At 56.2% G+C, this 25772-nt stretch overlaps 12 protein-coding genes across 12 annotated transcripts; 6 read left to right on the top strand and 6 right to left on the bottom strand.

Moving 5' to 3' along the window:
• Positions 1-1040: 1040 nt before the first annotated feature.
• On the bottom strand, positions 1041-2704 carry PHSY_006182 (hypothetical protein; the record flags this gene model as incomplete). Its single annotated transcript, XM_012336785.1, has 2 exons — positions 1041-2059; positions 2476-2704. 2 exons carry the CDS (start codon positions 2702-2704, stop codon positions 1041-1043), a joined length of 1248 nt encoding a protein of 415 aa, XP_012192175.1.
• A 630-nt stretch (positions 2705-3334) lies between these two features.
• On the bottom strand, positions 3335-4944 carry PHSY_006181 (hypothetical protein; the record flags this gene model as incomplete). Its single annotated transcript, XM_012336784.1, has 2 exons — positions 3335-4708; positions 4810-4944. 2 exons carry the CDS (start codon positions 4942-4944, stop codon positions 3335-3337), a joined length of 1509 nt encoding a protein of 502 aa, XP_012192174.1.
• Positions 4945-5354: 410 nt separating this feature from the next.
• On the bottom strand, positions 5355-5720 carry PHSY_006180 (hypothetical protein; the record flags this gene model as incomplete). Its single annotated transcript, XM_012336783.1, has 1 exon — positions 5355-5720. One exon carries the CDS (start codon positions 5718-5720, stop codon positions 5355-5357), a length of 366 nt encoding a protein of 121 aa, XP_012192173.1.
• Positions 5721-5995: 275 nt separating this feature from the next.
• Positions 5996-7444, top strand: PHSY_006179 (hypothetical protein; the record flags this gene model as incomplete). Its single annotated transcript, XM_012336782.1, has 1 exon — positions 5996-7444. One exon carries the CDS (start codon positions 5996-5998, stop codon positions 7442-7444), a length of 1449 nt encoding a protein of 482 aa, XP_012192172.1.
• Positions 7445-7601: 157 nt separating this feature from the next.
• PHSY_006178 (clathrin binding protein) lies at positions 7602-9899 on the bottom strand (the record flags this gene model as incomplete). The annotated part of the gene is made up of 1 exon (XM_012336781.1): positions 7602-9899. One exon carries the CDS (start codon positions 9897-9899, stop codon positions 7602-7604), a length of 2298 nt encoding a protein of 765 aa, XP_012192171.1.
• Positions 9900-10762: 863 nt separating this feature from the next.
• PHSY_006177 (likely dimethyladenosine transferase) lies at positions 10763-11867 on the top strand (the record flags this gene model as incomplete). The annotated part of the gene is made up of 2 exons (XM_012336780.1): positions 10763-10890; positions 11228-11867. 2 exons carry the CDS (start codon positions 10763-10765, stop codon positions 11865-11867), a joined length of 768 nt encoding a protein of 255 aa, XP_012192170.1.
• Positions 11868-12137: 270 nt separating this feature from the next.
• PHSY_006176 (hypothetical protein) lies at positions 12138-13275 on the bottom strand (the record flags this gene model as incomplete). The annotated part of the gene is made up of 2 exons (XM_012336779.1): positions 12138-12941; positions 13039-13275. 2 exons carry the CDS (start codon positions 13273-13275, stop codon positions 12138-12140), a joined length of 1041 nt encoding a protein of 346 aa, XP_012192169.1.
• A 1098-nt stretch (positions 13276-14373) lies between these two features.
• PHSY_006175 (hypothetical protein) lies at positions 14374-16521 on the top strand (the record flags this gene model as incomplete). The annotated part of the gene is made up of 1 exon (XM_012336778.1): positions 14374-16521. One exon carries the CDS (start codon positions 14374-14376, stop codon positions 16519-16521), a length of 2148 nt encoding a protein of 715 aa, XP_012192168.1.
• Positions 16522-16631: 110 nt separating this feature from the next.
• PHSY_006174 (hypothetical protein) lies at positions 16632-17984 on the top strand (the record flags this gene model as incomplete). The annotated part of the gene is made up of 1 exon (XM_012336777.1): positions 16632-17984. The coding sequence occupies one exon, from the start codon at positions 16632-16634 to the stop codon at positions 17982-17984; it is 1353 nt and encodes a 450-aa protein (XP_012192167.1).
• A 325-nt stretch (positions 17985-18309) lies between these two features.
• On the bottom strand, positions 18310-21141 carry PHSY_006173 (C6 transcription factor; the record flags this gene model as incomplete). The annotated part of the gene is made up of 1 exon (XM_012336776.1): positions 18310-21141. One exon carries the CDS (start codon positions 21139-21141, stop codon positions 18310-18312), a length of 2832 nt encoding a protein of 943 aa, XP_012192166.1.
• Positions 21142-21922: 781 nt separating this feature from the next.
• PHSY_006172 (hypothetical protein) lies at positions 21923-22285 on the top strand (the record flags this gene model as incomplete). The annotated part of the gene is made up of 1 exon (XM_012336775.1): positions 21923-22285. The coding sequence occupies one exon, from the start codon at positions 21923-21925 to the stop codon at positions 22283-22285; it is 363 nt and encodes a 120-aa protein (XP_012192165.1).
• Positions 22286-22359: 74 nt separating this feature from the next.
• On the top strand, positions 22360-25710 carry PHSY_006171 (hypothetical protein; the record flags this gene model as incomplete). Its single annotated transcript, XM_012336774.1, has 1 exon — positions 22360-25710. The coding sequence occupies one exon, from the start codon at positions 22360-22362 to the stop codon at positions 25708-25710; it is 3351 nt and encodes a 1116-aa protein (XP_012192164.1).
• Positions 25711-25772: the final 62 nt, after the last annotated feature.

Here is a 25772-nt window from a genome sequence, read left to right as displayed (position 1 = left end):
AGACGTCTGAAAAGCCGCGGAAGGAGATACCTTTGTTGTGGGGAGTGAAGATTTCGTGCTTGTGCATTTGTTGAATTTGGGATTGAGCTTCGGGTTGGGAGATGGAGGAGTAGAGGAGGGATATGTGGGGGAAGTAGTCTTCGGAAGTTGAGGATGGGGGAGGGGGGTAGTGGGAGTTGACGATGTGGGTGGTTATGGAATTAAGGTCTAGGAGGGATTTGCTGTGTTCTAGGGCAATTAGAATGCACTGATGATTGAGGGTGTGTCAGTTGATGGTTCTCGCAGAGGGGTAGGTGTGGTGGGGATGCTTACTTGGAAGTACCTTCCGCGGGAGGTGACGTCTTTCAATCCAACCGTCAATGTCTCCGCTTCCCCTCCTTGCTGCTTTGCTTTCCATTCCGCAATCGCTTCCTCCAAACATCCTGTCAACCCTTCAACGGTGATCTCCCTATCACCCAACCCAGCTAAGAGCGTAGCGTGAATCCCAAACTCCCCCGAACATGTACCCGCGTTGACGCGGCGTAACGCTGCAGCTTCCCCCTGAACCGCCGAGACGAACGAAGCGGAGGAGGGCACAAGCCACAGTGCAAGACCTGAAAAGATGTCCGACGAGTGAGATGTCATTGTCAGTCGATCAAAATAGGCTTGGTAGAAACAAGGAGGAGGAGGAGGAAAGCGGGCGAGGAACGTTACCCATGAGCAGCAAAACAATCGGTCAAGGTCGGGATGTGAGAATGCTACCAAGGGTCCATGCGTCGCGGCTGCTGGAAAAGGTCGTCGTTGTGTGACTGGTGCGAGTTCGAGTTTTCTTTTTGGGAATAGCGTTGTTGCGACCTCACATTCAACAAAAAGCCACGCCGAACGAAAGAACAGCTTCCTGCGCCGATTTGCACTGCCAATCCACCTCACACCTTGATCCGCAAATGGAGAGCTCATACACAACCGTACACAAAAGACGCAAGTCACACCGCAAGTTGAAAGTCGCAACAAAGATGATAGCATAGCATGACATTACACAAAGGCGCAAACAACCTCCCACCTTACTTCATGATCTTACCATCGGCGAAAGCCTTTCCGCCAACGGTAGCCTCCCAAGCCATCATGTCCTCGAAGAACTTCTTGTCCTCGGCCTTGCTCAGGTCCAAAGGAGTGATGTCGTACGAGTCGACATCGGGAGCAACCTCCAACACGGACTTGGGGTCCTTGCCACGGCAGATCATGACACCGGAGATGGCGTTGGCGTTGTTCTCGCCGAACACACCGAGGGTGCCCATGGTGTACTTGCGCGAGGCCTCGAGACGGGCGAAGAAGCCGCCGATGAGGTTGTTCGACTGGAAGACGGCCTGCAGCTCGTCGTTGTACTTGTAGTCGAGCTTGACGATCGAGTAGCCTTCGGCGTCGAAGTTCTTGAAGAACCAGGGGAGGGCGGTCTCGCGCGTCTCCTCGTTCGAGTAGGTTCGCTTCCACTCGTCAAGGTTGAACGAAGACTTGGGGAGGTCGTCCAAGGGGTTCTTGGGCTTGGGCGCGGGCTTGGGCTCGTCGTCCTCGTCGTCCTTGGGAGCGGGAGCGGCCTTGGGCTTCTCAGCCTTGGGTGCGGGGGCAGCCTTGGGCTTCTCCTCCTTCTTGGGGGCAACGAACTTGATGTTGTCCTCAGCGAGGGTGAGGGTGGAGTAGGCCTTCATGGCGGTAGGCTGCTTGGTGACGGTGTTGAAGTATCGCACCGTGTTGGGGTACTTGGAGCGGAAGTTGACACCGCCGACACGGCCAAAGATGAAGCCAAGGTCGGAAGCGAGGGTCAAATCGGCAAGGGTGACACGGTGACCGACAAGGAAGGTCTTCTTCTTGAGCTCGGCCTCGACAAAGGTGAAGGCACGGTCAAGAGCGTCCCAGAGACGCTGCTCGGCAGCCTTGTTGTAGGGGATCATGTTGAGGCAGAGGAGCATGAGCTGGACACCGTTGTTGACGATTTCGTCATCGGCGAAAGAGATCCACTGCTCAACAAGAGCGGCCGACTTGGCGTCAGTACCGAGGAGCTTGGCGTTGTCGGAGATGCCAGCGACTGTTGATCACCGCAGCAACGATGTGAAATGAAAGAAACAAAGCGAGGGATGACAGTCAGTTTGAGAACCAAGCAACGACCTGATCTAGGCTGTGCTTTGCCTGCCGTGTCTATCGGGTAGTCTTTTTGTGCGTGCGAAGCAGATGAAGGGTAGTTTGCTGTGTATTATATCAGGGCATTATGCTGGAAAAAGTATCCTCGACATGGAAGATTCGGACAGGGATAACTGTAAAGATAAATCTCATCATTGTAGGCTGGGGGATCGAGGCGGGGTGTCGAGCGGAAAGCTGGACACAGCTTCGCGTCGCTGGACTCGGGACCGAATGAGACGACGATCCGACTGAGCAGAACGTCGAATATAGAGACAAAGCAGGCAAAGCAGAGACTGCAAATACTGGGTCGAAGATAGAACATACCGTAACGAGCGATGGCCTTGCCCTCGATGAGGGTGAAGCCATCAGGGCCCTTGAAGGCGGGGATCTTGCCGTAGGGGAAGAGCGCCTGGTACTCGGGCTTCTTGGTGTCGCCCTTGCTAGGCTGAGTGTCGACAATCTCGAGCTCGACGCCATTGTAGGCAGCGGCGGCGACGACGCGGTTGACCTTGAAGTGGCCGGCGTAGCCGTAAATCTGACCGATAGGAGCCATTTTGTGTGGTATATTTGTGATGAAAGGAGGGATGATTTGACGAACACGGAAAGGGTATGTGGTGAAGATGAAAGTGGATCTCAGGAGCCTGTCTTGAACGTGCTCAATGTGGCCTCGATGCAGTCACCGGCACACTGTGATCCCAAGAAGATTTTTTTTTCTGTTTCGCTTGGGCGGTCGCAGAAGACCCGTGCGGTGGCAAGGATGGAAATCGATCCAACACCATCATGAAGGAAAAATCGAATCTGGAAGAAGAAGCGAAGCCTGGAGTTGGTCTCCGACACGAGTGCGTAATTGAAGCATAGACACGGCATACACGGCGAGCAGCTCTGGCACTAATTAGCGCAACTCCTTGCAGGTGCTCGACTGGGTCTAACATGGATGAATATTCGCCTTGAACGCTCGGACCGACCCTTCAGACACTGTTGCCGCATCATGACACTCGCTGTTCCGCGCACATTCTTGACGCCCAGGATCATTCACGCGAACAAGCAAAAGACAACATAGGGAGACGAAAATAGATAGATTGGGATATGCAACCTTGAGCAGTGCCAACTGTAAACATTATGAGCGGCCGCTCACGTTGCTACATGCCGGCAATGCTCAAGTGACAAAACAGTGCGTGGCAGCTCAAAGCTCCTCGTGGTGAGGTGCCTCCTTGGCGGGCGTAGCCTGCTCGGTCTCGTTGATGGGGTCGAGGTCCACCGAGACCTTGTGCTTGCCGTTGAGGGCGATAAAATCGACAAAGCCCTCGAGCGAGCGGTCGCCGGTGAACTCGATCCAGTCCTTGCTGCCAGCTGCCTGGAACTTGATGGTGGGGAACGACTGCACCTGGAAGCCAGCCGTGGGAGGAATGTCGTTGGCAGTGGCGTCCATCTTGGCGATCAGCACCTTGTCCTTGTGGGCCTTGTACTTCTCACCCAGAGTGTCGTACGTGGGAGCGAGCTTCTTGCAGTGACCGCACCAGGGAGCGTAGAACTCGACCAGCTTGTCCTTGCTGTCATCACCAATGACGGCGTCAAACTCGTCGGCGACGAGCACGTGCACCGGTCCGTCCTGGTCCTTGGGGATGGGCTCCGACTTAACCGAGGGCTTGAGCGCACCAGCGGTGTACTGCTTCACAAAGTCGGTCACCTTGCCGACCAGGTCGCCGGAGAGGTCCTCGAGCGGGAACTTGAGGTTCTGTTCAATGTCCTGAACGGCGAAAGCGGGCCAGTCCTCGCCCTGGATGTTGAGCGATTTAGCGTGCTGCGAGTACTTGACACCGTCGATCCACACAAAGTTGAGCTTGCCCTTGTTGGCCTTGGCCAGCGTCTTGAGCGAGTCAACGTGGCTCTTGAGGTCCTTGGACTCGGGGTCAGCAAACAGGTAGGCGAGCGGCAGACCAGACTCGGCGTAGCTCATAAAGTTCTCGGCGTTGAGCTCGTCGATCAGAGGGATCGACTCGGCCTTGATAAAGTTGGTCAGGGTCTCCTCGTTGAACGTCTTGCCGTCGAACTTGACCTCGGGCTCGTCGAACTGACGGTAGACAACAAAGGCGGGAGCGGTGATGCCAGCCTCCTTGGCGACGGCAGCGTCGTTTACAACACCGAACAGGTAGTTGTCGCGCAGGCTGTCGGCGACAGCGGTGACAGCGTCGAGCGAGGTCTTGTCCGTAGCGTCGAGGTAGGCGATGGCGACGACACGGTCCTTGCCCTTGAAGTCGGCGTACGTGTCGGCGGTCAGCTCGGAGAGGGCAGGGAGAGCCTGCTTCTTCATGTACGAGACAATGCCATCGGCTTTTCGGTTGCCGTTGTAGTCCGAGGACGAACCTGTGCGGAAGATCTTGAGCGTGGGGAAGCCCTCGACGCCGTGCTCGGCGCACAGCTCGTTCTCCTCAGTGCAGTCGACCTTGGCGAGCTTGATCTTGTCGGCAAGCAGCTCAGTGGAAGCCTTCTCGTACTCGGGAGCGAGCGCCTTGCAGTGTCCGCACCACGGAGCGTAGAACTCGACGAGCATCAAAGGCTGTGATGGCAACAAAGCCAAAAGGCAAGAGCTAAGTCAGCGAATCATGCTTCACGAAGCAACGATCACGGTGTCAACATGGAGCCGACTTGAAGACTTACCTCGTTCGCTACGTTTTCGGTAAAGTTGCCCTTGCCAAGCACGAGGACGTCGGACGACGACGACGACGCCTCAGCAGACATGAAGGTGGCGGCGGTAGCCAGACCGGCCGCGATGGCAGAACGGGAGAATCGCATCCTTGAAGAGACGGAAGGGTCAGAAAGGGAGGTAAGGTGGTGATGGTAGCTAAGCAAGGTGGAACAAAGGCTGACGCAGGCAACTCAATGTACGATTGCCCCACCGGAGACAGTCCAACCGTTCGAGCAACGACACGACACACATACACACCAAACCCTGGTGCGACGTTGCAGCAAGTCGCTCGCGGGGAGCAGTGTGTGCCTCCCGTGTCTGAGAAACCGACTTTTGGCAGGACCCCGTGCGTGCGCGGAGCGGAAATGGCCACCCGCCGCGCCACTCTCAAGTGTCCAACTCTGCCCCTGCCAAAACTTCAAGAAGAAATTAACCCTGCTTGTGAAGGCTGGAGGGCGACGTGGCACCTAAAAGCGCCAGAGGGCTCGTGCTCTCGTCTCGCAATTTCCAGCTCAGATTACTGTAGAGAGAATTTCTCGGATTTTAGAGCTGTTGTCTCTGGTCTTCGGGAAGCGTGGCATCGATTTTGCATACCTTCCAGCTCATCGCCCCCGCTTCTGTTGCACAGCATGCCTGAAGCCGCACGAGACACGCAGCACGCGTAGGAATCCTGCGCCTGTGTGGCGTACGTACATTCCTCCCAGAAGAGAGACCAACACTCTTCCACTCGTCGATCCCTTGATCGTGCGTTCCTGGGCGCCACACCGGCAAGAAATGTACCGTTGCATCGGTCGAGCTCGCTGTCACTGCGACGGCGAAACGGTCGCTGCCGGATCTTCGCCGACAGTAAAGTTGGAGGTGGAAGACTTAGAAACTGGACCATGTTGTTAGATCTGCTCTTACTCTCGACCTAGCATCTGATAGAAAGGCAATTCGATTGTTAGACCCCACGCCATACGAGTCGGAGGAAAAGAAGATTTTTGGTTGGCGTACAGGATCCGATTGCGATTGTGATTGCAGCCAGCTTAAAAAAAAAGATCGCTTCTTCCGATTGGTGCACCCGTACTCACTGCGAAGTTGCTAGTTGCTAGTTGCTTGTCCTACCTATCCCAACCCGCTACCACCAGTCGCAACACCTACACGATATCACCTGCAACAATGGCGTCCTTTGAATCGTGGCAGTCGCCCCTCTCGGCGAGATACGCCTCCAAGGAGATGTCCGGGCTGTTCTCCAACGCAACCCGCTTCTCCACCTGGCGCCAGCTCTGGCTCAACCTCGCCATCGCCGAGCGCGAGCTCGGCCTCGACATTCCCGAGGAGGCCATCGAGCAGATGAAGGCCAACCTCACCCTCGACGAGCGCCAGATGGCACTCGCTGCCGAGGAGGAGAAGCGCAGGAGGCACGATGTCATGGCCCACGTCCACACATTCGGTGTCGTCGCTCCCGCAGCCGCCGGAGTCATCCACCTCGGTGCCACCTCTTGCTACGTCACCGACAACGCTGATCTCATCTTCTTGCGCAACGGTCTCGACCTGCTGCTTCCCAAGCTGGCGCTCGTCATCGAGCGATTGTCCGCTTTCGCCGAAAAGCACAAGGCTTTGCCCACCCTCGGTTTCACCCACATGCAGCCTGCCCAGCTCACCACCGTCGGCAAGCGAGCCACACTCTGGATCCAGGAGCTTCTCTGGGACTTGCGAAACATCCAACGTGCACGTGACGATCTCGGATTCCGTGGTGTCAAGGGAACCACCGGTACGCAAGCTTCTTTCCTCGCCCTCTTCGACGGCGACCACGACAAGGTTGAAGCTCTTGACGAGCGTGTTACCGAGCTCTTCGGTTTCCCCTACGCCATGCCCGTCACCGGTCAGACTTACTCGCGCAAGGTCGACGTCGACGTTCTCAACAGCCTCTCCTCCTTCTCCACCTCTGCTCTCAAGATGGCCACCGACATCCGACTCCTCTGCCACCTCAAGGAGGTCGAAGAGCCCTTCGAGAAGGATCAGATCGGATCCTCGGCTATGGCCTACAAACGCAACCCGATGCGATCCGAGCGAGTCTGTGGTCTTGCACGATGGCTCGGCAACGCGGTCAACTCTGCACGCGAGACGGCCGGCTCCCAGTGGATGGAGCGTACGCTCGACGACTCTGCCAACCGTCGCCTCTCCATCCCCGAAGCCTTCCTCACCGCCGATGTCATCCTCACCATCCTCCAAAACATCTCCGAAGGTCTCGTCGTCTACCCCGCCATCATCGCACGTCGAATCCAGAGCGAATTGCCATTCATGGCTACCGAGAACGTCATCATGGCCATGGTTCGTGCCGGTGGAGACCGACAGGAATGCCACGAACGCATCCGTGTCCTGTCACATCAAGCGGCAGCCCAGGTGAAAGAGCATGGTCTGGAAAACGATCTCATCGCTAGGATCAAAGGTGACGACTACTTTGCTCCCATCTTGGGTCAGATGGATCAGCTGTTGGATCCAAAGAGCTTCACGGGTAGAGCGGAGCAGCAGGTGGATAGCTTTTTGGCAAAATGGGTCAAGCCCGCCATCGAGCCCTACCAGAAGGCCATTCAGGGTGCTGGAAAGGCAGAACTGTCTGTGTAAGAAATTTGCTTTCCTCGTTGATATGTATAATACCGATTTCTCAAAGTCAAGCCATCACTTCCTCAAAAGGGGAAAAGTTTCTCACCGTCGATCTGTGTCAGCGACAAGTGTGAATTTCAACACCCTCGCCTCGTACATCTTGTTGCCCAAAGAGTGTTCAGAACAGCCCAAGCAAGTCGTCCTGACCGGAAGCCGCCGTCGGCCTTGCCGATGTGATCGCTGGACTCGCGGGCGAAGGCGTGATGGGCGAGCCGAACGCATTGTTGTTCGCAGGTGTAGCTTTCAACGCCTGCAACGCCTGCACTCCGCTCTGCGCACCAGGCTCCTCCGCACCCGGCGCCGCATCGAACAATCCCAACAGATCGTTCAGACCTCCACCACTGGCACCTCCTGCCGCCGACGCTACACCACCGACACCCGCTCCTCCGCTTCCATTCGTCGACATGGTCGGCGTCGAAATGCTCGTGCCCATCATCAAATCATCCAATCCAGCTAGCGCTCCCAATCCGGCACCACTAGATGCGTTGCTCGCGGGAACATCGCCATCGTCATCACCAAAGTCCAACAGATTCTCCGACTTCTGTCCCTGAACCACCGTCGCCAACGCCTTTTCCCTAGTGATATCGTCCTCCGCTTCGCCAACCTGTCCCTTGACGCCATCAGCTCCAATCCTCGCCTTACCAATGAACGTCGCCGCCGGCTTGTGGTACGCACTTGCAAGACTCGACAGCTCCGACACAAGCTCATCCAGCACCGCTGGCGGCACTGTGGTCAAAGGAATCGAAATGGGCGGTCGTGAAGCCAAGATGACGTTTCTCCCTGCAGCCGAGTCGGAGGAGGAGAGCAATCGCCAGTAGATGAATGCGCGATCGCGCAGATCTGGCGAGTCGCACTCCTTGGTCGCCTTCTCCAAGACCTGCTGTACGATCTGCTGCGCTAGACTGCTGTCCGGCTTCTTGAGGAAGGCTTTGACGATGGCGGTGAGCGTCTGGAACTGCACCTGGTACGGCTCTTCGGTGAACGAGTCGAGGAAATGCGCAAGCAAGTCTTCGGCGTTGGAGATCTTGTCTGCGTACTCGCCGAGGATCCAGATGAGCGAACCTTTAGCCTCGGGTTCGTCGAGCTCTTCGAGGTTCGAACACAGCGTCGGGATGATTCCTTCGTAGTTGTGCGGGTACTTTCGGAAGATGTCCTTGATGACCACGACGGCTTCTTGCACGACATAGCTCACCTTGGTGGCGATGAGGTCAAGCAGTACGTGGACACACCTCTCTGCAGCAGCGTCGATCTTGATGGCGCACTGGCCGATGGCGCGAATCGCCCTTCGCACGAAGTCGACATCCACCTCGGAAGCGTACTCTTTGAGCTCGGAAAGGAGCATGTCGACGTTGCGCTCGTTGGCGAGCTTGATCATGATCTCGACCTTCTCGAGCTTGACGTAGGATGGGTCGTTGTACTTGCAAAAGAAGACGCGGAGCTCGTTCTGCAAGATGTCCGGTCGCTTTTGGAGGACAAGGTTGATGTTGCGTAGAGCGACCCATTGCACTTCGGGAGCTGACGAGATGAGAGTGACCAAGGGAGGCGCCATCTTCCGTACGAGCTGCTTGATGAGTTCGTCGTTGTTGCGCACTTTGGTCATGTGGATGAGGATGACCTTGACGGCGCCGAGGACGACGCTGCCGTTTGCGTGTTGGAACTGAGGCATGACACGCTCGCAGATGTGTTCTGCTTGCTTTTCGTCTCGAGCTCGATAGCGGGCGAGCGAGTTGAGGATGGCGATGCGACCCCATTCGGTGCATTCGTTGAGCGCGATGAGCAGCTTGGTGAGCACCTCCGAGTCGATGACAAAGACGGCCGACTGACCTGATGGGTCGGTCTCGAGCGCGGTCTGGTGAATGTCTGTGAGTGCGGTGACGGCGTTTGCCACGACCATTGGATTGCTGTCGCCGACCATGTCCTTGAGCATGCCCACGAAGCCTCGATCCAATGCGAGCTCGGGCTTGAGGTCGTAGAGCTTGGCGACGCAGATGGCGGCGGTCTTGCGCACGTATGGGTTTTCGTCGCGCAACGACTTTTCGAGGGGGTCCGAGAGATAGTCGATGATCTTTTCTGCGCGCAAGCAGCCCATGGTACGGATCGCGAGAGCTCGAATGAGCGGATTTGGGTCTTCCGAGTCCTTGACAAAGGTGTTGACGGCGAGAATAACGAGCTCTGGCTGTGTCTTGGCATAGTTCATCAGGTAGAGATAGACGAGCTTCTTCTGTTCGAGATCCTCGGTCTGCATGTTTTTGAGCACATCGGGAAAGAGACCACTGACATCCTTGCCTACGGTCATGTTGGCGATGACACGCTTGATGGCATCTTTTCTGCGATCGCGATACTCGGAGTTGAGGTCGGCACGCAACTCAAAGTTCTCGCCCTTTCGGGGAGCATTGAAGAAGCGAGGTCGGCTCATGATGAGCTGTAGTGACCCACAGTAAGGGCACCTTTAGGCGGAATCAAGCTTGGAGGTACCGATCCGCAAGGAGAATTGTCGAAGAGTGGCTGCTCTTGTGACGCTGCTAGCAAGATGTTGTAGTTGCTGAGCAGGCGTGCGTGTAGGCTGTTGGGGACGCAAGCTGCCCGCGATGCTGCTGTATGATCTGTCCTGTTCGAGCAGGCGAAACAAGCTAATGATTTGGCCGAATCGGAAGGTGCCGAAAGTGTGTCGATAGTTTGCGAGACCAAAGTCAAGTTTGTCAGTGTGATCGTGTGTCGAGGTGTGACAAATGGTGTTGCGGTTGTGAGTTCTTCGTTCAGCGGGGCGTGCCCTGTGCTTCTCTGGCTGCTGTTTGTTTCGCGCTCTGCTGAAATTCGCTGCGTCACGCTCCCTCTCGGTGTTGGCTGGCTCAACCGCGAACCATCCAAACGATCTTACATCTTTCCTAAAAAGCGAAAAAGACCCTTTCAGGAGAGGGCGGGAAAAAAAGTTTGGGTTAGGTTGAAATATCTCAGCCGAGCTGCATTTCTCAGAAGAAAAATTTGGCATCCAGAGGTTCCGCTCTCTCTACCACCACGCTCATCTCACCGCAGCTGCCCATCATGCCTCGAGCAGTGTCTGCAAAGATATCCAGGCAGCATGAGCCATCAGCCGGTCTCAGACCAGGCTCGGCTCGCTCATCGTCCTCCAGCTCCAGCTCGGTCCACGCTTCCAACCAGAACTCGAGTGCCACCACCAAGAACCCCATCTTCAACACGGACAAGTTCGGTCAGCACATCCTCAAGAACCCACTCGTCGCTCAGGGTATCGTTGACAAGGCGAATCTCAAGCCCACCGATATGGTTCTCGAAGTCGGTCCGGGTACGGGCAACTTGACCGTCCGCATCCTCGAAAAGGCAAAGAAGACCACCGTCGTGGAAATGGATCCACGCATGGCTGCCGAGCTCAGCAAGCGTGTTCAAGGAAAGTGAGTAGACCAACGCAACAGCATCTACAGCATCTGCATCAGCACCAGTCTCGCATCGACGTTCGCCAAAGGAGGCCTTGTGGCGCTCTCTTTCCTCCGACCTTCCATGTGATGAACGAATTCATTTACCATCTTTCGTACGAGCCCGACTTTGCAATCGGACAATGCGGCAATTTTCCAAGATAGCTGATTCCCAGCACTACGACCTCGCAGTGCTATCGCTCGGTCGAGACGGGTCATACGGGCTGATGCACAGATGCTGTCGTGTAACCGTTTTGATCGACGAGACACTGACTCAAAACCTCCACGCTCCTGTGAAATTGTCCTGCCCATTCAGACCGGAACAACGCAAGCTCGACATCATGCTTGGCGACTTCTGCAAGACAGATCTTCCCTACTTTGACGTCTGCATCTCCAACACTCCCTATCAGATCTCTTCGCCGCTCGTCTTCAAGCTTCTCTCGCATCGTCCGCTGTTCCGATGTGCCATCCTCATGTTTCAACGGGAGTTTGCGCTCCGACTCGTCGCACGACCCGGTGATAACCTCTGGTGTCGACTCTCCGCCAACGTACAACTCTACTCGAAAGTCGATCACATCATGAAAGTCTCGCGCAACTCGTTCCGACCACCTCCGCAGGTCGAATCGAGCGTAGTGCGCATTACGCCGCTCAACCCACCCCCCGCCATTCCATTTGAAGAATTCGACGGTCTGACGCGCATCGTCTTTTCCAGACGGAACAAGACGGTTAGAGCCAGTTTCTTCGACGCAAGAGGTGTGATTGATATGCTCGAGTCCAACTACAAGACCTACTGCGCAGTGAAGGAGATCATGCCGGAGGAAGGGAGCTTTGCGGAGATGGTGAAGCAGGTGTTGGTGGATACGGGGTGTGCGGAGGATAGAGCGGCAAAGATGGACATTGACGATCTGCTAAAGTTGCTAGCTGCTTTCCATGAGAAGGGTATCCACTTTTCTTAAGTTGGCGTTGCTGTCATTGTCACCTTTCTCGCGCATCAGCGTACCTTTATACCCCCTTTCACCTTACTTGTACTTGTATCGTTCGCAACTACCCCGCAAGCATTATTCGTCTGTTTCCTCTACTTGATCACAGCCCAGTCGTGCCGATAGAGACGTGTATAGATTGCGAGACGAACGTGTTACAAATACACTTTCTCTTCGAGACGGGATGGCGGCACTAAGGACGTCCTCCACCGCTCTGGAAGCCATCTGAAGTCGAAGCTCCTCTGACTACAGGAAGTACTGACTGTTTAGTGTGACTGTTCTAGTTTGATCCGGTACGGCGTCAAAGATTTTGAAGTTGGACTGTGTCGCTTCCCATGGCTTACCTGCTCCCGCTCTCGTCCCTTCCGCACCTTCCGTCTTCGTCGCATCTGGATCGTCGTCTTTCTCGCCGTTGCCGACAAGCGCAGAGGACGAGTTCTTGCTTTCGTACGCGATCAGATCATCCACTGCAAAGATACTCGCAACGTTTCCGCATCGGTAACAGTAGTTGGGCGCAGACCATACCGTCACGATGTTGTTGTCGTGCATCAATTTGTATCCTTCCTGCACCAATTGATGCGCCCTCGCTATGAGACTCAACCCATTCACGTGGTTAAACTCCTTTGTCACTGCACCACCGAACAACCATCCTGCCCCGCGCGGTGAAACTCGCCACGTATCGATGTCGTCCGGATCACTCCACATGAGATCGCAAAAGGCTCCTTCGTGAGGCACTTCCTGCGCTCGTGCAATAATCCGAATCTGATCAAGCGTTCGGACGTCTGGGCTAAGACCACCGTGGACGCAGAGGACACGGCCGTCGATGATGGCTGCTAGGTTGAGATAGTCAAACACTTGGCAGCAGGACTTCCATACGTTGGCATTGCCGTACTTGCGCTGACATTCGTCGTAGAAGCCGTAGACTTGGGTGATTTGGCGTGACTCGTGGTTGCCGCGGAGAAGGGTGATTCGAGATGGATGTCGTGCTTTAAGCGCCATGAGGAGTGAGAATGTCTCCAAGCTGAAGTATCCTCTGTCCACAAAGTCGCCCTGTCGTGTTCCACATGAGACAAGAATGATGCGAGAAGCTGGTCAGCAAGGCAATCTTAGATGGACCGACTAAGTTGTTGAAGATGAATCAACTTACCATGAAGACGTAGGACGTATCCGGCGGCTCTCCACCGACTCTAAAAAGTTCGAGCAAGTCCCAGAACTGGCCGTGAATGTCTCCGCACACTGTGACAGGACTTGATACTGGCTGGATGTTGCTCTCCTCCATGAGAATGCCTCGGACCATCTCGCAGAGAGCCTTGATATCCGGCTCTGGCAAGTACTTGCATTGTCGAAGCTGCTCTATCCATGTATCTGGATTGCCGACCGTCATGTTGAGTGTGGCTCGGAGCGAGCAGTCTGATGCCCAGCTTCTGGTCGGTCCGAAGGATGCAGAACGCTAGCTTGTTATGAGTACGGTCGTGATATAGCTGAAGTCAACGTCAAACCGAGGCTGGAGCCCTGTGCCTGGGCCGATGATTCGATGGTATCCTTGAGCGAGCGGCGTCTCCTATCAGTTCTGCTGTAGGCTCGCTGATGAAGAGTGTAGAATGAAAGAGATGTTGCTTTCGGTGAAGACCGTTGAGTCCAAGTTTGTGAGTGTCAGGACAAATTGACGGTGATAGTGCTAGACGGTCTGTGACAACAGAGGATCAAGAGGAGAGGTTGCTAGGGAGATGATGCAATGCGGCCAATGCAGATCATCGAACCTTGTTCCCTCGAACTCTTCTGACAGCAAGAGCCGTGTGATTTGTGTATGTGTGTGTGAACTGACGCTGAGACCCCTTTTCTTTTTTGCCGAAGCGACCAGCAGAGAGCCTCTTTCCAAAGTGACGACTGCGCGTCTGGCCAGCCTTTGGCTAATCGGAATGTCCGTAGCCAGGCTCATCGGCAGATCCGCCTTCTCTTTAGGAGATGCGGAACCCGGCAATCTAAGTTTGGCGCAGCTAAAAATTCCCTAGCACACCAGCGCAGAGAGAGATCTTGCAAGAAAAACGTGAATTGATGAAAAGTTGACCGTAACACGACTTTTCTTCTTGAGCCCATTCAGCATCATCATTCCGCCTCGTACCTTCACCCTTTGTCGCTTCCTCTTCCTGCTGGCTTGACGCATCGACCCGACGATTGCGATAGTCTCAAATTACTTGCCGGCCGATCCGAATCTGTCTCGCAGTAGCACCGAGACCTTCGGCTGTTCCGTCGAAGAGCACACCTCCACTCCGACTGCCTGCAACCCTCGACACAGCCAGATTCACCTGTGCGGACTCAGCACCTACGAGAAAGTCAACGCGGAAAGTGCAGCGCTGAAGGTGACGATAGCAAAGAGTGGGCAAGTTTTCGGGCGTCATCGTAGCTAGTGTTGGTCAGAAAGAGACAACAGCCTCTCCAACACTCGGCTCACGAGGTGCGGAGCCCGGCACTGGCAGCAACAATGGTGCTTCCCTCCAGCATCGCCGAGATGGCACAAGCAGCCGGTCATCTGCCACACATGGCCTCAGATGATCCCATCGCAGCGCTCAAAGCCGCCAACTACAAGGGCAAGGGCCTGATGGACCCTATTAAGGCTGTCGAGGACAAGTGGGAGCTCGTTCCCGCGTTCCTACAGGTCAAGGGTCTCGTCAAGCAGCACATCGATTCCTACAACTACTTTGTCGACCACGATCTCAAGAACATCATAAAAGCAAACGAAAAGATCACATCGGACATCGATCCAAAGTTCTACCTCAAGTACACCGATATTACCGTAGGAGAGCCACGTAGATACGACGGCGACGCAGTGCAACGGCCCATAACGCCACACGAATGTCGACTTCGAGACATCACCTATTCAGCACATATCTTTGTCAACATCGAGTACACTCGAGGAGGCAAGATCATTCGTCGCAAGAATGTTGCCATCGGGCGCATCCCTGTCATGCTTCGCAGCAACAAGTGTGTCCTCGCGAACAAGTCGGAAAAGGAGCTCGCAAAGATGAGCGAGTGTCCGTTGGATCCAGGAGGATACTTTGTCGTGAAGGGCACGGAAAAGGTCATCCTCGTTCAAGAACAGCTCAGCAAGAACAGAATCATCGTCGAGGCCGACACCAAGAAGGGCACCGTATCAGCGTCCGTCACCTCATCGACCCACGAGCGCAAGTCCAAGTCCTACGTCCTCACCAAACATGGCAAGATCTACCTTAAGCACAACTCACTGCACGAAGACATTCCAATCGCCATCGCCTTCAAAGCCATGGGCATCCAAGCCGACCGCGAGATCCTGCAGCTCGTCGCAGGCCATGACGACGTCCACAAGGAGCTCTTCGCTATTAACCTCGAAGAGGCTGCTCGTCTGGGCATCTACACTCGCAAACAAGCACTCGACTACGTCGGCTCCCGGGCCAAGGCGTCACGCAAGCCGCTCTCGATGCGACGTCCCCTCTCAGAAGAAGCTCTCGACGTCTTGGCTACCGTCATCATGGCTCACGTACCCGTTGAAAGGCTCAATTTCCGTCCAAAGGCCATCTACATCGCCTCCATGGTGCGTAGAGTACTCATGGCCATGCATGACGAGAAGAAGGTCGACGACCGTGACTATGTCGGAAATAAGAGGCTCGAGCTGGCTGGTCAGCTGCTGGCGCTTCTGTTTGAGGACCTCTTCAAGAAGTTCAACTCGGACCTCAAGATCAACATCGACAAGGTGCTCAAGAAGCCTAACCGAACCGTGGAGTTCGACGCGTTCAACCAGTTCAGTTTCAACGGCGACTACATCACATCGGGCTTCGTGCGCGCCATCTCCACAGGCAACTGGAGCTTGAAGCGTTTCAAGATGGAGCGTGCCGGTGTCACCCACGTGCTCAGCCGTCTTTCGTTCATCGCCGCTTTGGGCATGATGACCAGGATCAGCTCGCAGTTCGAAAAGACCAGAAAGGTATCGGGCCCGCGTGCTCTTCAGCCATCACAGTGGGGCATGCTGTGCCCCTCGGATACTCCAGAAGGTGAGGCCTGCGGTCTCGTCAAGAACCTGGCACTCACAACCCATATCACCACCGACGTCGAAGAGGCACCCATCGCCCGCATCTCCTTCATCCTTGGCGTCGAAGATATCCACCTCTTGACCGGTGCCGAACTCTACCGTCCGGATTCCTACGTCGTGTTCTTGAACGGTAACGTTCTCGGCGTCACGCGCTTCCCACAGCGCTTCGTGCTTCACTTCCGCCGTCTCCGTCGCGCAGGGCGCATCTCCGAGTTCGTCTCCATCTACACCAACCATCATCACCAGACCGTCTACATCGCCTCGGACGGCGGTCGCATCTGTCGTCCGCTCATCATTGTCGACCCAGTCACAGGCCAACCCCGTGTCACCGAATCCCACATGCACCAGCTCAAGTCCGGCGCCCGTCGCTTCGACGACTTCCTCCACAACGGATTGATTGAATACGTCGACGTGAACGAGGAGAATGACGCGCATATCGCACTCTACGAACGCGAAATAAAACCATCCATCACGACCCATCTCGAGATCGAACCATTCACCATACTTGGGGCCGTCGCTGGCCTCATTCCATACCCTCATCACAACCAGAGTCCTAGAAATACTTAGTCGAGTATTAGCCCCTTCTCCCTCCTTTGCGTTCTCCGAAGCCGTCACTAACCTATAGTTCTTATCCCCCGCCTTTTGGACCATTTTTGGTCGAATACAGTCAGTGCGCGATGGGAAAGCAAGGGCAAGGAGCCATCGGATACAACCAACTTGTTCGCATCGATACCCTCCTCTACCTCCTGTTGTACCCTCAGCAGCCCCTCGTCAAGACCAAGACCATCGAACTCATCGGTTACGACAAGCTTCCGGCCGGCAACAATGCCATTATTGGTGTCATGTCTTTCTCTGGCTACGACATTGAAGACGCCCTGGTGCTGAACAAGGCTTCGTTGGATCGAGGATACGGTCGCAGCCAGACCATGAAGAAATCCTCGACGGTAATTCGAAAGTACCCGAACGGCACGCACGACAGATTGGCGGATGCGCCGGTCGATGACAGTACGGGCAAGCGACAGAAGCGATACGATATTCTGGAGGCCGACGGCATTGCAGGTGTCGGTGAGAGGGTCGAGCAGGGAGATGTCTATGTCAACAAGCAGACACCCGTCAATGCCAACGACAACTCGTCGGCGGCCATTATGGTCGGGGCTTCCAACGCTGCAGCATCGGTGGCGTACAAGTCGGCACCTCTGTCGTACAAACCGCCCGTATCGGGTTATGTCGACCAAGTGCTCATCACCGACACCGACAACGACCAGACTCTGATCAAGGCGCTGATCCGCCAGACGCGGCGACCCGAACTCGGTGACAAGTTCTCCTCACGACACGGACAGAAAGGGGTGTGTGGTTTGATTGTCAATCAAGAGGATATGCCTTTCAACGATCAAGGTATCACTCCGGACATGATCATGAACCCGCACGGATTCCCTTCACGTATGACAGTGGGCAAGATGATCGAACTGCTGTCCGGTAAGGCCGGCGTCATCTCTGGAACGCTCCAGTACGGAACTGCGTTTGGCGGATCGAAAGTCGAGGACATGTCGAAGATCCTCGTTGAGAACGGCTACAACTACGGTGGCAAGGAAACGCTTACATCAGGAATCACCGGTGAACCGCTCGAATGTTACGTCTACTTTGGACCCATCTACTACCAACGCCTCAAGCACATGGTGCAAGATAAGATGCATGCACGCGCACGTGGACCACGAGCCGTTCTAACACGACAACCTACCGAAGGTCGATCAAGAGACGGTGGATTGCGACTGGGAGAGATGGAGAGGGACTGTCTGATCGGCTACGGAGCAACACAGCTGCTGCTGGAAAGACTGATGATCAGTTCGGATGCCTTCACGGTGCACGCCTGTCAGAAGTGTGGATTGATGGGATACAACGGATTCTGCCCGTACTGCAGCAGCAGCAAGCACGTGGTTCAGCTGACCATCCCGTACGGCACCAAGCTGATGTTGCAGGAGCTGATGGCTATGCAGGTCGTGCCTAGGTTGATTTTGGAGGACGCTGTGTAAGGGCAACGAGTCGCTGTCACATAACCCACTTCTGTCGTCACTGTCATTCACTGCAATCCACAATCCCACACCACAAGAGAGGCAGAGACACGCGACAAACACTTTGAACTTTGGCGATTGGTCGCTTTCGATTGGCGTGTCATTTGAGAACACCCGACGAATCGGTTTGCAGATTCACGACTTGTCACACGACGCGCCCCGACCCTTTTCGTCGCTTCGTTACTTTCAATCCACAAAGACGCATTCTCAGCACGCCAGACACACCGTCACCGATCAGCAGCAACTGACAGCGTCGCAATTGCAAACATCACTTGCTCATTTGCGTTCAAAATAAGCCCATTTCTCTGAGGAATCTGTCGAACGATAGCTCCGCCATCTTGGGCAACTCCTTGACCGCCTCGACCAACTCGGGCAGATACGGATGGTCACCCCCCCTGAAGCGCTTAAAGATGTCCAGGTACTTGTGCAGGATAGCCTCGATCGCATAAGATGGCGAGAAAGCTTTATCCAGGGGTACAAGATTGCTCGAGGTAGCCGAGGGGTGATCAGTCGATGTGTCAATCTGCGGAGATTGGTGGTGTTGGCTTCCTCCACCACTGTGCGCGGAGGCGTCCGGTGGAGATGGTCCAAAGTAGGGACCGAACAGCGTAGGGTCGGTCTTGATGGGATCGCCTTCGAAGGGCACGGACATGGCGATGGCGGGGTAGTCTCGACAAACGATGACGAGCGTTTGCGCGATATCGTTGAGCTTGCGCGTGAGACCGATGCCGTGTGCTTCCATGGAGCGAAGCGAGAGCGAGTTGCAGACCCGGAGTGTCTCGCGGGCAATGTCGATGGCGTAATCGATTCGAAGTGGTTCTTCGGTCGCATCGGCGGTGAGGAGCGAGTGAGAGCGACAAGTCATCCACAGCCTGTTGAGCAGCCACTGTCGTGTCACTTCCACGTCGGCTTTCTGCACTTTGCTCTTGTCCCAATCCGACTTGCTGCCGTGGCCACTGCCAGCCGATGAGTCCTCCATCTTGGTCGGGTGTCCGCCGTAGGGATGGTGCCTGCGTCCATCGTACACGTTGTCGCGCCTCGACGGTCCGCTGGGATGCTCTCGGCGGAACGACTCTTTCTCCTTCTGCTCGTCCTCATCGCTCTCCTTGATAGCGCGGTGCAGCTGAACAGCCCTGTTTGCGTCCAGATAGTCGCAGCCGGGACCAGGGCATTTGCGATTCCAACAGTCGACAAACTTCTCGTCGACCACATCAAAGAGTCGACTCTGCAGGTTGGGAAAGTCCTGCAGCTGGTAGACGTCGAATTTGCGTCGGATCGAGTCGGTCGCCTTGCGCGGGTTGCCCCTGAACGTGATCGAAGAGCCAGACTGGATGGCGTAGGCACGTTCCGTGATGGCAAGCAGGAGGTATGCACGGAGACGACGTTCCTGCTCGTCCTTGTCCAGATGCTCGTAGGACGATGTTTCGTGAATGCGCAGCAAGTATCCGAGGGTGACTGCCTCGCGCAGGCGGAACCACGCCGCATTCTCCTCGCCGAGTCCGAACAGCGTACCAAAGATGAAGAAGGATGCCATGATGGCCTCGAGCGACGGGTGACTACCGAGGAGCGCACTGTTGCGCATCTTGACCGACTCTTCGAGCAGCCGACGGACCCTGCGCTTGCGAGAGGAGCTGTCGACGGGATCGGCCGAGTCGACAGGCTGGCACAGTGCGAAAGCGGAGAGCGCAATGAGCATGGCTCCGAGCTGCGGATCCGTGCGGTGCTCTCCACGGTCGATCTTGCCAAAGACCCAAGCTCGAGTGAAGACGGGCATGATGGACTGGAGGCGTTCAAAGAAGATGGCGATGCTTGGGATGAGCACAGAGTCGGACAAAGGATGAGGCTCGTTGCTGGCGAGCTCGGCTTCGGAATGAGTGACGGAGCCTGGCGTCGAGGTGTTCCCACCGAACATCTGACTGTTTTGACCAAGTACGTCGAGGAAGGTCCTCGCCTGGTTGACCCCGTTGCCGTGAGAATTGTACGAGTTGTCAAAGTTGTTTGTGCCACTGGTCGCGCCGTTGATTTGATTTCCCGAGGCATCCACAAGGAACGCTCCTGCATTCATGTCCAACAGAACACTACGTCGACGTTCGCCGCCCTCTTGCGGATTGAGATACGAGTCAGCGAGCGAAGTGCCAAAATCGGGCAGACGAAGGCCTGCGGCCACATCTGGCGCCAGTCCGGAGAGGGAGCCTCCGAGACCCTCAGAGAAGCTCTCGGAGGGGGCAAAGCCATGATTGGAGTTGCCTGGACCATTGGTGCCCTGGCTGGCATTGGAAGGATGGCGCTGAGGAGGCGGCGGATGCGCTGCGGAGGCGTAATGAGGCGGCACCTGTGGATACTGCTGGTGGGGAGGGTAAGTATGTGACGATAAGTGCTGCGGGTATGAAGGGTGCGGGTGATTATGGAGGCTGTTGGACGAATGCGCATGGTGCGAGGTAGGAGGGTATTCTTGCTGTGCATATGCGCCGTGCGATGGGTATCGATTGGCAGGGGAGCGCGATGTAGGGCTCGACCAGTGCGAAGAAGGAGATGGCTGCTGTGCTGGCACAGCGGAGTTGGCATGCGCGACAGGGTCGAATCTGCTGTGAGCACCGGCTCCGAAGGAAGTCCTGTTGGCTGCATCACGAGAGTAGAGGCTCGAAGGTAGTGCGGAAGAAGGAGACGCCGCACTCGCAGGCTGTCCCGGTGGACTCATGGCAGAAGGTCCAAGGTTTGGTGGTGCATAGTGACGCGGTGAGCGCGCAGAGTGCTGGCCGTGCCCAGGTGGCGGGAGGATGATCCGCGAGCCCGATGGACTCGGTGCCGTTATGGGAGAATGCTCGGTCGGTGGCCTTTGGTTGGGTGGGGATGGAGTAAGCTCGGAAGCGGCGGGGTTGTGACCTTTGCGGAGCAAGTCGATGCGTCGACCTGAAGCCTGTTTGCCTTTTGACGCCTTGATCCAGGTGCAATTGATGTTGAGTCGGATGCAGTTGTCACAGGGATTGTTGTGATTGCATCGGACACGACGATGGTGGCAAGCGTCGCATGCACGCAGAACCTTCTTTGGTTTGCCCTTGCCATCGTCATCATCCCTCGAAACATCACCGCGTTGTGCTTTTGCGTCGTGTTTCGGCATTGTCAGGGAAGCCGCCCACAGTTGCTGCTGAATTGGTGACTACGTCGAAGGCCTTGGCGACGGAGGAGAATCGGCGCAGCCGAACAAGTGAGAAATCGAAGGCAGCACTCCAGCGCAGATGGCGTAGACTCGATCGCAATTTCCCGTGTGACGTCCGCTAGCAGAGCAGTTGTTCTCGAAATATCAGAGAAGCTGACGGCGACACGACTGCGGGCACAAGATCGGAAATGTCCGAAACAATGCGAGGCTTACGAACAATCGTCGGTCGGCTGTCGGCGATGTGGTCGGATGGCGGTCCGAAAAGGTGGCTTGGAATCGTTTCGGCAGCGGAATACGCCGGTCTGATTCGGCTTTGTGCGATAAAGTCACAATGTGTGATGCTGAGGAGGCGGCAGTGCTGCGCGTCAACTTGTATGCCTTGCCTGCCGCTGTGCGGTGGTACCGACGGAACCCCACAGCCAGATATGTGTTGATGCAGCGGCTACGACGAAGCGCTCACGAGTGAGCTTGTGAAGGTAGGGATCTCCTGGCCGTCTCTTGCAGCTTCGAATGCGAGGGAAGCGGTGATGGTCGGAGAAAAAGGTGGGGAAAGGGATGCGAGCTGCGACCGAGATGGGATGGCCTTAGGCGAAGTTAGGGTGCTGCCGTCAAAATATCGTGCGGGGGAAGACGCAAGAGCCAGCCGATGTAGGACCGAAGCGGATGCCGAACCAGCAGCTGAATCGCAACAGCAGAACGGCACAATGGCCGCACTGCAGAATCAACGGCCCAATTTCCGAGAATGAAGTCGCGCTGCGCCAAGCAGGACCTCTCGCGCACAACTCCTGATGTTCTGCGCAGCCGCCTCACGTCTTTTGCAGATTTCATATCGCCGATTTTCAGCCCTGATTCTCACGATGCGATTTCAATTGGCCCACAGACGCGGTCTCGCACAGTCCGCTTTTCTGCAGAGAGCCAGCGGCTTGTCCGAGAAGAACACTTGAAGCTCTCGAATTGCTACCGATGTTCGCACGAGCTGGACACTTCGCCCGGCAAGTACAGCCTGGACTATTGGCTCAGGATACCGTCGTCCTCCCACCACCTTCTTCTGACATTCGACCGACCCGCAAGATATACACTCAGCAATCACCTAGCACTCACATAGCGCAGGAGGGAGCTTTGTGAACCATCATGCGTGCCTGGCCGACTTCATCAGGTCGGCGCAGCGGCTTGGACCGCATGGCCGCATTCACTTTGCTCGTCTCACTTTTGACGTTGCTATTGGGTGCGCATACAACATCTGCCTTATCAAGAGCAGAGGCAGGCAAGATCGACTGGCACGTCCCTCGTATGGGCGTGCCCCACTCCTCAAACGACTCTGCTACGCCCTACCTCTCGCCCCGCTTCCACCGCATCATCAAGCCTGACGCCGACGCCAAAGACAAAGCTCAGACCGCCATCTTCATCGCCACTGAGTCCAATGCTGTCGGCGCGCTCAATCCAAGAAATGGCGCTATCGTCTGGCGTCAAGTCCTCGAGGGCCACGATCAACTCCTACTCCAGAAGCAGTACGGAGAGGTCGCCCTCGCCATTTCCGGCAACGGTGGCGCCAACGTCCGTCTCTACCGCGGCTTCACAGGATTTCTCATCTGGGAATCGGTTCAGCACAGCATTCGGGACGGCTTGATCCCCGAGCCGGGCTTCCCCGCCACCGACGCCGTCTTTTTGACCGACAACGCAAAGAGCGATGTTCCCCCCGACGTCGTCGTGCTCTCCAACGCACGCACCGTTCGTCGCCTCGACGGAGCCTTTGGCGCTGAAGTGTGGAAATGGGAGCCTCAAGATGACATCTCGCGCCGTTCTGTCATCCGTGTCGTGGCCAACAAGGACAAGCTCTATGTTGTTTCGCTTCTGCGCAACACCAACTCGGTTTACAACTCCATCTCGGTCGCCACCCTCTCGGCCCACACGGGCGATCTCATCACCACCCACGAGATCCCATCCGGTCTCAACACGGCTGCTGACGTCGTCATCTTGCCCTGGAACCAGCTGCCAAACTTGCCTCCAACTGCCAATCCGGGCTCCTGGGTTGCCTGGCTGAACAAGGACGGAAGCGTCAGGGCCGCCCCCCTCGACCCGCCTAGCAAGCGATTCGCCCAGCCTCAAGTCATCTACGCCAAGCGTTCCGATTCCGTCTTCACAGGCCTCGTCGATGTTGGTCTCTCCAACAAGGGTCTCTTTGTCGGTCAACGCTCTGACGGGCTTGCAGAGGTGCTCAAGGTCTCGGCAGATGCCAAATTCACTAGCTTCTGGGAGTTCGAAGAGGATGCCTACGATGCCGTCTACGCTGGAACGTACGACCGACAGGGTAATGCCTTCCTCCAGCGAATCTTCTTCTCGCGATCCCAGCATCTGCTCAACTTCCACTTCCTGTGGGCCGATGCCAAGAACGGAGGCGATGGACAAGTCAGCGGATTCTCGTTCCAATGGGACCACGACATGCACGGCAACATCCATGCTGCCACATTCGAGGCCAGCCAGATCGGACAGTACCAGTTGGCTAGCCGAACCGTGCTCGTCACCTCGAGTGGTTCCGTCCGCATGCTATTGGATGACCAGCACCAGTGGATCCTCGAAGAGGGCCTTACCCAGACAACTCACGCTGCCTTCATCGACCTCCCAGAGAAGAAGCTCACTGCCATCTCTGGCGGGGCTGCCAGCTTGGACCACGAAGGTTTCGTCAACCGTCTCGTTCGCCACGCGCTTTCGCTCAAAGACTTGCCGCATTACACTGTCGCCTTTGTCAAGCGCTTCGCCACCGGGTCCTATGGTAGCCTTGAGCAACTTGGCACGGCAGACTCGGCAACGGCTGCGGCTGCTGCCAGTTCTGCTTCTGCTGCTGCAACTACGACCATGGTCAAGCAAGGGAACAAGCCAGCCAAAAAGAAGACAGAGCAGGAAAAGAAGCCAACTTCGTTGGCGCCGCGTGTGGCCGACGCCAACACCACCTCGACGCTCTTCCGTGATCCTTTCGGCTTCCGCAAGGTCATCGTGGTCGCCACAGCCAAGGGCAAGCTGTACGCACTCGACACGATCGCTAAGGACACTGTAGTCTGGGAAAAGTCGCTCATCGGATACGGCGACGGCGAGGGCGAGCCAGAACCTACGGTCAACATCAAGCTGATGCAGACCGTTCGCGAGCTCTCGACCGACGGCAAGAGTCCTCTCTTGGCCATCGTCGCCGAGGTCGAACTCCAGCCTGGGCTCTTCACCACCCGTGTATTTGAACTCAACCCGCTCACGGGAGAGTTCCTCAACGATGCCTCGTCCGGCCAGACCGTCTTCGTCGGTCGATGTCAGGATGCCTTCCTGCTGCCACAGTCGGTCGATGATCCCGTGGAGAAGCAGCAGTCGCTCGGCCTTGTGGATCAGCACAACAACCTCTTTCTGTTCCCCGACACGCTTGCGGTGGCTGAACGCTTCGAGCCACTCTCGAACCGCTTCTTCTTCTCCGTGCAGAAGCCTGCCACCTCGGCTACCGCTTCTTCGCGCTTCGTCGGCTATGCCGTTGCAAAAGGCGTGAGCAGCGTTCACAAGTCGCAGCAAATCTGGTCTTGGGCCGTTCCGGCGGGTGAGCAGGTCGTTGAAGTGCTGCACGCTTCGAGCAAGGACGTGATCGCTTCGTTTGGACGCGTGCTGGGCGATCGATCGACGCTTTACAAGTATCTCAACCCTCATGCCTCGCTCGTTGTGACCAAGAGTGAAGCCGTCAACCAGGCGCATCTGTACCTGTTGGACACTGTCACGGGAAGCGTATTGTACGAGCTTCAGCTGGATGAAGTGGATCTGGCGCAGCCGGTGCGCGCGCACCTGGTCGAGAACTGGATCACTGCCACCTATTCGGTTCGCAATGCGGACGAAGGACTCTCGACGCACATCGTCACCGTCGAGCTATACGAGCAGCCCGAGAGCACCGACGATTCGGCCGCCACCAAACCAGCCACCCGACGCCTCTCGTCATCCTGGAGCGGTCTCACGGGCAACTTCAGCAGCTTCACCGGCGACAGCAGCGACTCGACCACCCACTCCATCCTACCGCTCGCCTTCATGCACACCTTCCTCTACTCGGGCGGCACCGTCCACGCCCTCGCCACCACCACCACCAAGTTCGGCATCTCGCTCAAGAACCTCCTCCTCGCCACCGACCGGGAAGCCGTCGTCTCCCTCCCCCGCAAACTCCTCGATCCGCGTCGTCCCACCGCCAAACCTAACAAAGCCGAGGCCGAAGAACTCCTCGTACCTTACACCCCGCTCATCCCCGAAGACCCCAAGTGGATCCTCAATCACATCTACCCCGCCGCCAACATCCGTCACATCACCACCGGTCCTGCTCTCCTCGAAAGCACCTCCACCGTCTACGCTTACGGTCTGGATACCTTGGTCACACGTACAAGTCCCAGCGGCCAGTTCGACGTGCTCCAGGAAAGCTTTAACAAGCCACAGCTGCTACTGACGTTGGTGATCCTGTCGGTGGGGATCATGGTGACTAGACCTATGGTCAGGAATAAGAACCTCTCGCTTCGATGGTAGATTCTGGAAGAAGAAATCCATTAAAAACCGCTACAAATACAATAAGTTCCACTCCACATCTT

Source organism: Pseudozyma hubeiensis (assembly GCF_000403515.1).
Source record: "Pseudozyma hubeiensis SY62 DNA, scaffold: PHS58, whole genome shotgun sequence".
Lineage (NCBI taxonomy): Eukaryota > Fungi > Basidiomycota > Ustilaginomycetes > Ustilaginales > Ustilaginaceae > Pseudozyma > Pseudozyma hubeiensis.
Note: the sequence above shows the minus strand (reverse complement) of the source record. Positions and strands in the feature narration are given on the sequence as shown.